At 43.2% G+C, this 13,590-nt stretch overlaps 2 protein-coding genes across 6 annotated transcripts; both read left to right on the top strand.

Annotated features, from left to right (window-relative positions):
- Nucleotides 1-1,534: 1,534 nt before the first annotated feature.
- Nucleotides 1,535-8,722, top strand: tmc8 (transmembrane channel-like 8). Of its 2 annotated transcripts, none has more exons than XM_076728548.1 (16): nucleotides 1,535-1,825; nucleotides 2,518-2,770; nucleotides 3,379-3,527; nucleotides 3,645-3,779; nucleotides 3,876-3,928; nucleotides 4,018-4,157; nucleotides 4,238-4,385; nucleotides 5,002-5,166; nucleotides 5,263-5,414; nucleotides 5,729-5,801; nucleotides 5,918-6,015; nucleotides 6,186-6,372; nucleotides 7,218-7,375; nucleotides 7,477-7,644; nucleotides 7,879-7,957; nucleotides 8,128-8,722. In XM_076728548.1, exons 1-16 carry the CDS (start codon nucleotides 1,783-1,785, stop codon nucleotides 8,248-8,250), a joined length of 2,124 nt encoding a protein of 707 aa, XP_076584663.1. In that variant the 5' UTR covers nucleotides 1,535-1,782; the 3' UTR covers nucleotides 8,251-8,722. The 2 variants fall into 2 exon arrangements, with proteins under 2 accessions (XP_076584663.1, XP_076584664.1); XM_076728549.1 differs by having other exon boundaries at nucleotides 1,692-1,825; nucleotides 7,501-7,644; nucleotides 8,128-8,378.
- Nucleotides 8,723-8,858: 136 nt separating this feature from the next.
- Nucleotides 8,859-13,412, top strand: LOC143319506 (Fc receptor-like protein 5). Of its 4 annotated transcripts, none has more exons than XM_076728552.1 (10): nucleotides 8,859-8,947; nucleotides 9,043-9,069; nucleotides 9,306-9,587; nucleotides 9,727-10,023; nucleotides 10,983-11,255; nucleotides 11,359-11,691; nucleotides 12,322-12,576; nucleotides 12,694-12,718; nucleotides 12,802-12,898; nucleotides 13,140-13,412. In XM_076728552.1, exons 1-10 carry the CDS (start codon nucleotides 8,908-8,910, stop codon nucleotides 13,158-13,160), a joined length of 1,650 nt encoding a protein of 549 aa, XP_076584667.1. In that variant the 5' UTR covers nucleotides 8,859-8,907; the 3' UTR covers nucleotides 13,161-13,412. The 4 variants fall into 4 exon arrangements, with proteins under 4 accessions (XP_076584667.1, XP_076584666.1, XP_076584668.1 ...); XM_076728551.1 differs by lacking the exon at nucleotides 13,140-13,412 and having other exon boundaries at nucleotides 12,322-12,375; nucleotides 12,466-12,576; nucleotides 12,802-13,108; XM_076728553.1 differs by lacking the exon at nucleotides 13,140-13,412 and having other exon boundaries at nucleotides 12,466-12,576; nucleotides 12,802-13,108.
- The last annotated feature ends 178 nt before the right edge of the window (nucleotides 13,413-13,590 follow it).

Genomic DNA, 13,590 nt, shown 5'->3' with positions numbered 1-13,590 from the left:
CTACATATGGAGAGTCTACACAGAAAGTAAATGAACTCAACTGAAAGTAGAGGAAGACATTGCATAACACGCGATGAAGACAGATGGCGGTGAAGCCTAAAAAGCAGACAGTCATGCCTGTGTGGAAAAACTGAAGGGCCCTTCCTCTTGACTCACCTGCACAGTGGCGTAAGGTAGTTTTGACGGGCCCCAGGGCATGCTAGTAGGAGTAAGGAAGCACATATAAGGAAGCACATGTATGTACAATACAATAGGCATGTTATTTGGTTATAGATTGCTACTGGAGATGGATATATAAAGCAAATGGCCCCATTTCTTATTTAATGTGAGCTCTTACTTCAGAGGTGGCAATCTGAATCAGTGTGTTTCGTTGGAGCATCTGCTCTCTCTACGCCCCCCCATCACTAATCCCACATGCTGCAATGCAACTGCAAAGTCTGTAATGCCGCCCCTGCACCTGCACATACGTGGCCACACCAAGGCCATCTCTCAAAACCACTGACTAGCCTGCCTCGTCTTACAAATTCATTTTAGTTCACTGCCACTGCCATAACTAAGTCTGTTTTTAAGAAGCCTATGATCATGTGTGTGACAGTCCGGCACAGCAATCATTAATGTTTCCACTAACACTTGCGCTGTTCCTGTGAAAAAGGCCTAATCACATCCATAATTCATTTGTCATCATGTTGACATTCATGTTTCACTTACGAAGTGAAGGAAGGATAACCTGGTGCATCCATATTGTCTGGGTAAGATGTTTGTCTAAGAACGTCGACAAAGTAGAGTTAAATATCCGTGAAATCCCTTTAGCTTTATCTCAACCAACTATAAGATAAAATACTACATACATGACAAGGAATCAGAAATAAAAATAATCCAATAATATAATACTTGCTGGGGTCATTCTGCTGCATAATACGTTATGCTTTAGTACACTTTGACACCAGTATATCTGTACTTGAAAGTCTCGGTAGAATTGAAACTAAGCATGTGGAAATAGCACATAAGACAAAACACCCCTGCTCATGTTTCTTTGTAAATGGTGCTGACTGAAAGCCTCAAACGTCTTTGTGGTGTGACAAGAGTGAGGAAAGAGCCTTTCTGCTGCATCATGTCATACATTAGACGTCAGTTTCCAAATGATCAAACACCGGCCAGTGTAGAGCACGTCAAGTCTGCCTGCTTCTGTCAGGCACTTAATAATGGTGGCGAATTTTGCTCAAAATGCAAAATTACAGTTCAATTTCAAACCAAATGTTTATTTAGCATTGTTCCTTACTTGATGTCACAGGCAAGGTCACCTGAAAACTGATCAGACTGCAGTATTAATCATTAGATTGTACATGAGCAGGAGAAAATAACACGATGCTGTCAATCTCAACACGTCTGTTGTGAAGTTATTTGTGTTATTTTCAGCCACGATAGCAATGCCTGTTTCTGCATCCTGTCATGTGATTTCCTGTGAGCTGTCAAATTTGGTCACAGTCAGTCTATGTGAGGACAGACTGTGCATCTGCTCCACCTGCCAGAAAGCGAGTCGCACCAACAGGATTTTGAGGAACAACACTAACCCCAGATCAGCCGCTCAGGAGCTGTGACTTCAGTGAGGCATTGACTGCGAGGTGCAAAGCAGGCTGCTCTGATGCAGACTGCGGAAGTAACTTTTTTCAGAACTTTGAGGTGGAGCGTTGGTGGACATGTTTGCTGACTTGTGTTTTATATGAAGCAAGAAGACTGGTGTTTGGACATTTTTTTTCTAAAGAGGAAGTGCGGGGAGAAAAAATGGAGGGGCACAACAATGTCAACTTCATGAGACTCCTGTCAGGTAACAGAAAATATACCAGTGTAGATGTGAGTTTGCCATCTATACTGTACTGAATGTGAGGGAGAGACGACATCTTACCTGTTTAAGACTGTCTGTATTTACGGTAAATGTGGGATTATGCTGAGTGATACACTTACAGTACATGATCTATACTGTACCTCTGCAAACAGTTTACAACCAAATGAAACGAAGAGCCGTGATTGCTTCATTTTTTGTGAATAGGATACGTTTCTGCCCTGTGTCTAACACAGGCCCACTATCAAATCATCTGACATACTGTACAATGAATATTTCTCCACTTCTGGAGCAGACCAGATGGTACTCCAGGATAACATGCAATCTCCACACGTTGTTGTTGATGTTAGAAGACACTACAGATGCTGCAGAGGCGAGAGAAAAACACAAAGGAAAGCAAGCAAACCGGTTGTGTATATAAATGTCAAAAACATATTCAAATTATATGTCAGGGCCACAGAAGCTGAATTGATTAGCCGATTAATCAGTCAATCAATGGACAAAAATTAATTGACAATCATCTGAATCTTTTTTTTTTTTTTTCAAGCACAGTTGTCAAATAGTTGCTGGTCTAAACTTCTCAAATGTGATTGGACCTTTTTCTATTCTTTGTAAGTAAAACACATTGTATGTAAACAGGCACTGTAATCTACATGTATGTGTCGTTCTCGCCTCAGATGAGAGCACCCATTCCTCCCTGTCGTCAGACTCCTGTGAGTACTATCAGACGGAGATATTTGATCAGCTGCCCAGCATCCAGGCCATCCGGCTCCAGCAGAGCACACAGGGTGTTTTGGGAGCCCCCGAGGCCTACCAGGGTGGCCCAGAGTCGACGGAGAGGATCGGAAATGGACACCTTTCCAAGGACAAGGCATCTACACAGCCACTCAGGAACCTGGTCATGTGTATTCAGGGGAAGAGAGATGCCAGGTGGGAGAGCCTGTTACTCACTCCCCCAATCTGCTTCCTGTCATTCTACATCTTACTGGGATATTCTGGTGGAAGAGGCCCATGCTGTCACTTACTCCAGCACAATATATATCATAATATAAAGCTGATCTTTTTCAATTGACTGACCTACTACCGTGATTTAAGTTTATACCTGCTGTATCCTGGTTTAATCCGAACATTTTTTGTCTCATAAACTCATAAAATGAAGCTTTATCTACTTCCAATAGATAGAGTGATAGTTCCCTCTCAGACAGTTGTGAAATTATCTAGTAATTCACATTCAAAAAGCAAAGTTTAAACAAAATGCACAAAAATATTGAGTGTAATCTATATTGTGATCTTGTGTGTTGGGATGGGGGGTCCCCACTTCCAGGTTGGGGGTCTGTGCCTGAGAAAACCCTTAGAAGTATTTTTGCTGTTTATTTAAATCATTTTAACTTTGCAAAAGCAGCCTATATTTAAGCACATCCTGTCATCATATTCTGCCACTGGTAATCCACTGAGTTAGTATCAGATCAAATTTTGTGTTAATGATATAAAATGATATTAATGCATTTATCAAATATCATATTTACGTTGCTGATTAGGGACAGGAGGAAGATGCAAATCAGCAATATTGGTTTTTGGGAGTCCTGGAAGCGGAGCCAGAGCATCAACAGGAAGAGGGTTTGGGTACAGATGCGAGGAGCTCTTTCAGGCCTGTTGCCATGGCAGCACACTCTCCACGCCATCGAAGGTATGACAGTACACGATAAGGACCTGATGTTCTGATTTCCACTATATCATATTATCACGACTACATGATTTGACCTCAACACATGTGAAGATCCTAATGCTCAGTGATCTGTTTCAGGCAGGTTTGGAGTTGGCGTGAAGGCTTACTTTGTTTTCCTCAGATATCTGGTTTACTTGAACCTACTGCACTGCGCTCTCACGCTGGGTTTCATTCTGGGGCCCACAATATTTTATGGCAGGAGCAACAGCAGTGGTGAGTCAGCTGTAATGACAGATTACACTAAATTAACCACAACTCAAAGCAGACTCCTTCAGACACACTGTAGTGTTGTTCTCTGTGATTTTACAGAACCTTTGAGGTTTGGAGGCAATGACTCTTTTTTGGATTTCTTCCTGGGATCGGTAAGGGTTTGTGTGCGTGTGTGTTTGTGTACTGTATGTTCTCTATTTGTGTGTTCAGCGTAGTCTCACTTCTCTCCTCCTTTCGACAGGGCTACCTGGATCGTTCTCCAGTCTTCTTTGGCTTCTACACCCGCGGTTCCCTGAATTTGCCATGTTTGAATACACCTCTGCTGTACCTGGCTGGAATCATCACCATCCTCCTCCTCAGCCTCATCATGGTGGTCCGCAGGTCAGTTAGGATACAGCTGCAGCTGCAACGAAACATTTCAACAGCCATGAAATCTGCTCATGTGTAAACTCCTCTGACAGAACCATCGTTGGCTACAAGCACACCTGGCTGCTCGTGAAGCGTTACAGTATGAACGTGAGCTTTAAGATCTTTTGTGGTTGGGACTTCACCATCCAGGACCCTGCTTCTGCTACTCTCAAACACAGCTTCATCAGAAACGATCTGAAGGTGAGTGGATGCACACAGAGCACCTGCAGGCACAACAACACTCTTCTAATTTCCCATGTTATTGGCCAAATGCTGGCCAGTTTTGAGAGCACAGAGTGAATCTGTCAAAATGTCCCACATTCACGTAGTATCTAATGTTAGGTGACACATTAATGGACAAACCTCCTGACTCCAAGGTCGTAGCATATTGTTCACATCCTCACGCCCTGTAAGGAAACATATGCATTGACTATGTTTGTCTGCTTGTCTATTCAAGTTTTCCTTTAATCTGTCACCTGTATGTTAATTCCCATGTTGAGACTCAAACCTGGGATCTCATGATCAATATAACATTTTCCAGATTTATTTCGAGCAAATAGTTTTCTGCTGTTCATTTGCTTTAACATTAGCTGATAAAAATGATATCCACCAGCCACTGTGGATGGGAGACCAAATAGTTTCCCACCCCTGCATACAAAACACATTTATGCATGTACAAATGTACAAAACTCACTGTAAAGAGGTATTACTATCCCGTTCTTCTGATTAAGCCTTTTCAGTTCAGTTCAGTTCTTATGTTTTGATTGAGTAAAAACAGTGATGTGTAGACAGGTTATTTCTTTCTGCTGGTTCTCAGCTGTTCCTGGAGGAGCAGAGTTTCTCCCTGCGTGCGGCTCAGAGGACGCTTGGACAGAGGGTGCGTCTCTACCTGCTCAGGTTCACCTTCAACCTGCTCGTTCTGTCTCTGCTGGGTGGAGCCTTCTACCTTATCTACTTTGCCACGACCACATCACAGTCTGAGGTGAGACTTTGAAGCTGACCATCTGGTTTTGTTTCAGTGTGTCTTGGTTATAGTGAGTAGGTCTTCACATCTGACACTCTGGGCTGTGTTTCTTAGAGTGAGCACCACTGGCTGGTCAGTCTGTTCCTCCAGTACCTTCCTCCCATCACCATCACCTTTGTCAACCTGTTCCTCCCTCACGCGTTCCGCAAAATCTCATCTTTTGAAGACTACTCTTCCACCATGCAGGTCAATGCCACGCTTGTGAGGTAAGGTGCACACGGAGGTAAACACGGGACAGCCTATGATATATATACACACACACACACACACACACACACACACACACACACACAGTCGTGTTTGCATCACCTTTGTAGACACTGCATAGACTTGCGTTCATTTCCTGGAGACTTACCCTAACCCTAATCCTGACGTTACCCAAACCTTAACCCAAATCTTCAGCTTTAATGATTTACGTTGTGGGGACCTGCGTTTTGTCCCCATAAGGAAAGCAAGCCCCCACATTGTGACTGTGACTGACACATGCACACTGCATGGACTCACTCTGGCTTTTCACCAGGAGCATCTTCTTGAAGCTGACCTCACTGGGGATCTACTTATTTTTCGTCTTCAGTACAACACAACAACATCAAGTGAGTTGAGAGGGAGATTTATGCTGCAGGATCCTCCAGCCTGAGCTTTAATGAGACTTCAAGTGTTTCTTAACAGCCCTTTTCATTTGTGCGCTTCTTTACTTTATGTTTTTCAGTGCATGGAGAACAAGTTTGGTCGAGAGATGTACAAGCTGTCTATCTTCAACTTCCTCGCCACTTTCTGCAGCGTCTTTCTCGTGAACTACCCCAGGAAGTGGGTTTACTTCACATCAGCAGTTGCTTTCTGTCTTAGTCATTGTAGTTTGAATGGAGAGATGAATGTGTTTACTGTCTCTCTGATTGTTTGGCTACACCAAGGAAAGACTGAAGCTCAGTTATCCTTCATATTGAAGATCCGTGAACTTTCTTTCCTCCGTCCGACAGGTTAGTGCAGGAGAAGTACCCCTCTTCCTTGGTGGCTCGATTGTCAGGCAAACAGCACTTCCTGATCCCATTCAACGTCTTGGATCTGGTGTACAGTCAGACAGTGTCCTGGGTGGGAGTCTACTACTGCCCTCTGCTGCCTCTGATAGGAACTGTCACGCTGATGGCCACGTTCTACATCAAAAAGGTTGCCTGGAACATAAGAGTTATTGACCATCACATGAGCTGTTCAAGTGTCTCTCTCTCCCTTTGCGTCTCTGAATGTTTAAATCCAGTTCAACATCCTGTATTGGCATGAATGACCTCAAAAGATGAACTTATTATTATAAAATTAGTTGAAAAATAATAAAACAAACAACCTCAAATACATAATAGTAAATGATGCTTACAATGAATGAAATAGAGATCCATAAACCAATGCTCTGAGCTGAATGATATTATTTGTTTAGTAAGAGGAGATGGTACCACTCTCATGTTTGTATGGTAAACAGCTGGCCCGGCTCTGTCCAAAGGTGACTAAATCTGTCTACCAGCACGTCTAAAGCTCACTGATTCTCATTTTTAAACCCATTTGTTTAATCCATACAAAAACCAAAGTGTAAAAAAGGCAGTTTCATGGGGGTTTGTGCTCAGGACCATTTCTGGGGAAGGTACATTGACTTCTTGGAGTTTTATTGTCATCTCGATGTTGGCAGGCATTAAGTCACTGCACCCAAGTAAGAATTAGTCTGTCACATAAGGATGTCTGGACACTGGTTAAACAAACAAGAAACAATGTATTAACAAGTCGTAGTGGTTAAATAATCAACGCTGATGTATTTGTCTCATTCTTGAAATTCATTTTGATTTTTCTGTGTGTCTGTCCTGAAATGGTTTGGAAAGTTCCGATCTTTTTTCTTCCTGTCTCTCCTTGTTTCCCCCAGTCTGTGTACATGGTTCTGCAGTGGCAGATGACCAAGAAGCACGAGTGACCATCAACTATGTTTGAACATTTTCCAACAATGTCCGTCTCTCTCTCTAACACGTCTGCAGTTCACGCTCCTGCGGTGCTGTGCGGCAGAGCAGAGGATGTTTCGAGCCTCCAGCTCCTCTGTCTTATTCCATTTCATGTTGCTGCTCGGTCTCCTCATGGCTGCAGCCACACTGGCCTACAACTTCTACCTGCAAGAAGTCACAGCGGACATAAACATGTACTCTTTACTGTAAACTTTTACTGTAGTTTTATACTTCATTTTCTTTACTCGTTAATATAAAAAAACCAAAGATCTGATTCATACTTTACTCCTCCCAGGTGTTCCTCCTGTTTCCCCTCCAGGTCCTCCTGTGGTCCATTTGGAAATGGAGAAACTGTGTTTAATGTGACAGGAGTGTGTGTAGCCAGTCTTCCTCGCCCGGCGCAGACCGCTGTCCACTACCTGTCCTCTGAGGCCTTCGCCTTTCCGCTCTTACTAGCTGAAGTGTAAGTATGCAAAGAGACTACAAGTTTATGCAAACGCTGTTTTTACACAGTGATGAGTTTTTCTAATTTCAATGAGAGCAAGTATTATGCACTTTAAGACTGTTTCAACCTTTAGGTCAGAGAATGAGAAGCAGCATACGTACAGCTGCACACATGTTGGGTGCTGGTCATCAATGAATACAAGCTGTTTTAAGATAGACATGCAGTACTTTCATCCGGTTTCTGTTTCCTCAGTATCATCTTAACCTCGTATGTGTCACGGGGAAGAGCCAATCAGAAGGCCATTGAGAGACTGAAAGACATGCTGGTTATGGTAAGTCACATGTCATCAAACAACTTTGTCACATATAAATTAGTCACAGAGGGAAGATAAGGAGATATTTGAGTTACACCCAGCTTACACCCTCTGGGATCTGTTAGGGTGACATCCCTGTTTACTGTCTGCATGTTGTGTCTATAAATTTGTGCATCTTTTCTTCACAGAGCAGCTCAGATAAGCGTTTTCTGGTGAAGCAGCATGCCACGATGCTCAGACGTCAGAGAAACACCCACAGAGTCCATTCACCGGCCATACAGGAGGACCCCCCCAACACGTATACAGAGTGATGACAGCTCGTCCATCCAAACACTTCCACTCCAAAGTAATGGCCAAGGCTTTGGCCAAGCACAGCTGGGTGGGGACCTGGGGGTGGCTGAAAATAAAATCATGATAAACTTCCATTTTTCCAGTTGCTCCAGATGCAAAGATAAGATGCAAAGCTGTGACCTTTTTCTGCAAGTGTCTTAATGTAACCTTGATGTGATGCGTTCTCTTTAATCGTAGTAATTTCTGCATTCAATTGTTATGGCCTTGACTTGAATATCTTGTGAGTTTGCTAAGTTTAAGTCATAGCCAGTTTTTGAACTTTTTATTTTTTCTCTCAGTAAACCAATATTTATTCATGTGAATGCAATCTTGCTCAGCATTTCTACGATGGTCATTGTATATAGTTGTGTTCCAAAGTGTCACTTTAACTGCGCTCAATTAACTTTGAACGTTTCCCAAATATCCTGCTCATTAAACCTTTGTGGTTTGTGCATTTTGTAAAACTTTATTTGTGTTCAGCACTGCACAGATGTGTGATGACATGAAGCCTAATAGGTTATCTACTCGCAGCACACATGTCACACCCCCAGCTTTTACGTACATGGATCCACACACACACACACACACACTGAACTGAGCTAGAGAGACCATGTCAAAGACCAATACAGAGCACTGTTATGACGAATCTACAGACTCTCAATCTGTTGCCAATTTTGGGTGAGTTAGTTGAATATTATTTAAAATGGCAACATAAATAACTCAATGACTGGACTAGTATTCTCACTAAATGTGTTGTTGATTTTTTTTTTCAGCTCTGGCAAGTTTGTTCGTCGAGATAAGTAAGTCTGCTAAAGTGGGGCTTAAGATATGGAGCTCAGTTTGCTGAGAGATCTTTTGTTTGCCCACAACTTGTCAGATATTTGCTCTGTTTAAGTCCTGAGCTTTTGTTCTTTGATCTCATAACATTCATTCAAGTGAAATATAATAATTCTGTGTCTATACTGCTCCCTGTAAAACTTACAATGGGTAAATCTGAGCTCCATCCAAGCTCTCTGTATTTAATTTCTTTCTTCAGGCGTGTCGGCCTCTCTTCGCCCAGTGCTGACTGGTCCCGACAAGGCCTTCCTCGGCTCGAGGGTGGCTTTCCGGTGTATTGTACCTGGCTCCTCTCTGCCAGTCGCCTACGAGCTGATGAGGAACAGTGGTGTCCTGTCCGCCACAGACACTGCTCTCGAAAGGGACCAACCTGCATCATTCTTCCTGAAGGTCACTGCAGCATCTGAGGGGTCATACCAATGCAAGGCAACAGCAGGAGGAAGCACAGGAGTCAGCAACAGCATCAAACTGAGTGTCGTTAGTGAGTAAAAGACACAACAGGCATAGAGAGCATTCATCTTTTTAGAGCTTTAAAGTTTTATTACTTCACTGAAGACAAGCATTTCTAAACCTGAGCTCTTCCTCTTCTCCTAAATCATCTACCATTCCCTGACTTCTAGCTCCAGTATCAAAGCCCAGAGTGACTTCTGAACCCTTCCCCCCAGTCGTATACGAGGGGTCACCCTTAGTATTGAGCTGCAACGTCACAAAGGGCTCCCACCTTTCCTACACCTGGTTTTTTAACAAGAAGGAAATAACATCTTCGACCTCTCCCTTCCTCCACCTCACTGGCAACAAGTTAGCGATGGAGAAGGTGACTGCAGAGCAAGCTGGGTCCTATTATTGCAGGGCTTGGTCCAGGGTGCAGGACATCACAAGGGTTTCCAGCAGCACAGACTTCCAGGTGACAGTTAAAGGTATGTGACAACAAAAAACAAACACTGAAGACTTACGAGAAGGTGGAGGTATTGAATAGCTCATGGTTGTTTTAACCATGCTAGCAGTGATGGCAACATCATTCTTTGGTAGTTCCACCACTTTTGTCCAGACTGAAATGGCTCAACGTCTATTGGATGGATTAGTAGTCTGTAGTCTGTCTTTAGTGCTAATTTGTAAATGTTAACATGCTAATGCATTAAATTAAGATGAACTAAGTTTCATCCAGCAAGAAAAAAGGCTGATATTTTTAGACTCTTCTTTACATCCGAGATATTGCATCAGTCCTTCCAGTACATGGCCAAAATCATGTGGACAGTGAGACGTTGTTCATCTCATTCCAAGACCATGGGCATTAAAGTGCTGCTAAATCCACCACCCTCTATTCTGGGAGGGATTTCTGCGAGATTTTGGAACCAGGATGCAGAAATTCACTTCAGATCCAGTGTTGCCGCTGGGTGATAGTGTCTGCTCACAGTCTGTGTTCTGGATGGGGTTGAGGTCTGGGCTCTGTGCAGGCCAGTCACTACCCCAACCCAAAATAAAAACAAACAAACAAACAAAAAAGTTTTTATTTTGTTTTGGGGCAGGCCTGGGTTGCAAGAAAACCACCTTGATGTTGGACTCACTATGGCCTCTTGAGGTGCAAAGTGGTATTACAAGATAGGATGGGTTGAGGCTAGCTGGTTAGCATGCTAACTTTGCTGCAACACGATACACAGACTTCTTAACAATATCATTTTAGCTTAATGGTTAGTTTAGTTAAAATGATTCCATATTGCTCCTTTCAGAGTTATCTTAAATTAAGTAAAGCCTAATCAAAACAGCCCTGAACCAAAATTACACAATCACGTCCACATACTTTTGGCCACATACTCCTGATTCATGTAACATGTACTGTGTCATCCATGTTCTTCACCCCTCTTCATTCCTCCTCCAGTCTACGTTTCAAAACCAAGGGTCTCCTTCTCCATCTCCAAAGAGGGAGCCAGTTATCGCGGCAACGTGACCTGTTGGACAACAAGAGGCAGCCCGCCGGTCAACTTCTCTCTTCTATTAGACGATGAAGAAGTGGAATCCGTCACGGCAACTGAATCCCTCGCTGCCTGGTTCCCCGTCGCCATGGTGCCGGGGCTGGACATGGGCGTGGCGCGATGCAGGGTGAACACTGAGGTGCAGGAGTTGATGAGTGAGCCTGTGACTCTGGTAGTGGGTATGAGTTACACATGTGAAGGAAATGTGTCTTTCTGTGACTGCTCACCTTTAGTTCCGCTCTGATAGTCTTCCTCTCATTCTGCTCCCCTCTGTTCGTCCAGTCCCAGTCGGAGGTGATGTAAAAGTGGAGGTTGAATATCTCTTCACAGCTAACTCTAAAATGGCTGCAGCCAGGCTGAGCTGTCAGGTCAGCAGAGGAACTTTCCCTTATGTCTCCTGGCTCTTGAACGACTCTGTCCTTCCCTCTGAGACATACGTGGACTCCCACATTCACCCCATCCTGTCTCACTATGCCCTAGCCGACCAAAGACGAACCCTCTTTCTGACCAAGCTTGGCACGGAGGAGTCTGGGTATTACCGCTGCCGGGCACGGGACAGTTACGATGAGTCTGAGCCATGGGTGGAGAGTGCAGCCGTGCTCGTCCGGGTCACAGGTGAAAAAATCAAGACTAGGTGTCAAATTAAAAGTAATCCTTAACGACTATTTGACATTTTGGGAAATATGCTCCTTTGCTTGCCTACCAAGTGTTAGACAATTAGGATTCATATCGGTATTGAATCTCTACAGTAAATATTCAGCTACAGCCAGCAGTCTGTTAGCTTAGCTTAGCATGAGGACTGGAAACTGGGGGAAACCAGTGGACACTCCAAGTCACACTGCTGGCCAGGAAGCTAAAAAACCAACCCTGTTGTGCTGAAGCGATAACCCACCCTACTCTGCCGCTGATTCACTGAAGAAAATTCATGGCCAGGAAATAGTTAGCACACAGTCCTCTGTAAAATGGCAAATTGTTGTTTTGACACTAATTATTACATTATTTGTATGGGTTAAACAAACAAGTTATAACATGTTAGTTAGCTTTAGTGGTGCTAGGAGCTGGATGTTGTTACGTTTGTACAGAGCGATGCTAACTGTTTTCTCCAGTTTGCAGTCTTTGTGCCTCAACAGACATATTTTTAATCTAGATTCATCGTAACGTATTGCATTCATCCGCCTGTTTATATGTCCTCTTTGGTGGGTTCTCTGTGCTCTTTTCCACATTACACCTTTTACTCTTGATCAGACGGGATCCTTAACTCCATGCCTCGAGCAACATCTTCCACTGAAACACCACCAAGTAAAAAGCACATATGGAATATTCACATGCATTACATGTTGCCTCTGCAGTTTGCAATACTTCACCGGCCTTGTCTCCTCTCTTCCACAGAGGTCGTCATTACCACCATAGAGGTCATTACCATCGTGTTCTGCTGCTTCCTTCTTCTGACACTGGCAGTGGGTGCAGCCTGTGTGTACAAGATGTTTGACCGTGAGCAAGGTGTGTGTGTGTCTGTGTGTGTCTGTGTTTGTGTACAGGAGACATGAATTGACTGGAAATGTGTAACAGAATTTATGTTAAGTGTTCTCATGTCTCCACCTTTCATTTCTTTCACAGCTCAAACTCACGTTGCTTCAACAAAGTAAGCCTTCTCTTCGTGGCCCATAGAAAGTTTATTGTTCTGCAATTCAAATCAGCCCATTCAACACTGTTTGTGCCTTCCAGTCCCAGTTATGAAGCACTTCCTCTCTCTGAGCCCACAACCACATCAGGGGGTAAACAAACCGATGCTTCCTCTACAGACTGTGATGTTCAGAATCAGGTATACAGGCCTGCACAACACACGGAAACACTGCATTTAAACAATGAGTTTCAATCAGTGAAATATGACGTGCTGTCCGGAGATGCTTTATTTTACAGGTCCCTTGGTTTCCTGTAGGTTCTTAGAAAGGAACGGACACATATGTAACTGTAAATTCATGTACTGAACTGTATGCTCGCCTGTAGACAAAAGCAGGTCTAAACAACAAAAACATGATGGTTGTTCTCTCTCTCTGTTTCAGAGTGTAGAGGTTCCGGTATGACACAGGAGGAACCTCATCAACATGTCATCATCTCATTGGAAATCTGCAGCTGTTTTTTTTTTGTTTTTTTTTGTTGCTCTGAAGGTACGACAGTCATGACTTTTCCTGAGCTGTGTGTGTAAGTTGCGTATAAGAAACTGGTGGAGCATTCAGCTAAAAAGAATAAGATATTGTATTTTTCAGCAAAACTGATGTATACTGTCATGTTTTTTTGTTTTGTTTTGTTTTTTTTGCAAATAAAAATTCTAATTCTAAATGATGTGCTGTTGTTTTTTCAATTAAACCATTGAAAAAAATGATTGTCAATTACACTTCCATCTCTTCTTTGCAAAGCATCTGACGTCTGATGTTCTGATATTCACATTTTTCAACATCGATGCCATAAACTCCTCAATGAATTGATCTTATGATGTTCCAGAGAGGGAGGGTA

The sequence above is a fragment of the Chaetodon auriga genome, chromosome 4 (assembly GCF_051107435.1).
Source record: "Chaetodon auriga isolate fChaAug3 chromosome 4, fChaAug3.hap1, whole genome shotgun sequence".
In the NCBI taxonomy this organism is placed as follows: domain Eukaryota; kingdom Metazoa; phylum Chordata; class Actinopteri; order Chaetodontiformes; family Chaetodontidae; genus Chaetodon; species Chaetodon auriga.
Note: the sequence above shows the minus strand (reverse complement) of the source record. Positions and strands in the feature narration are given on the sequence as shown.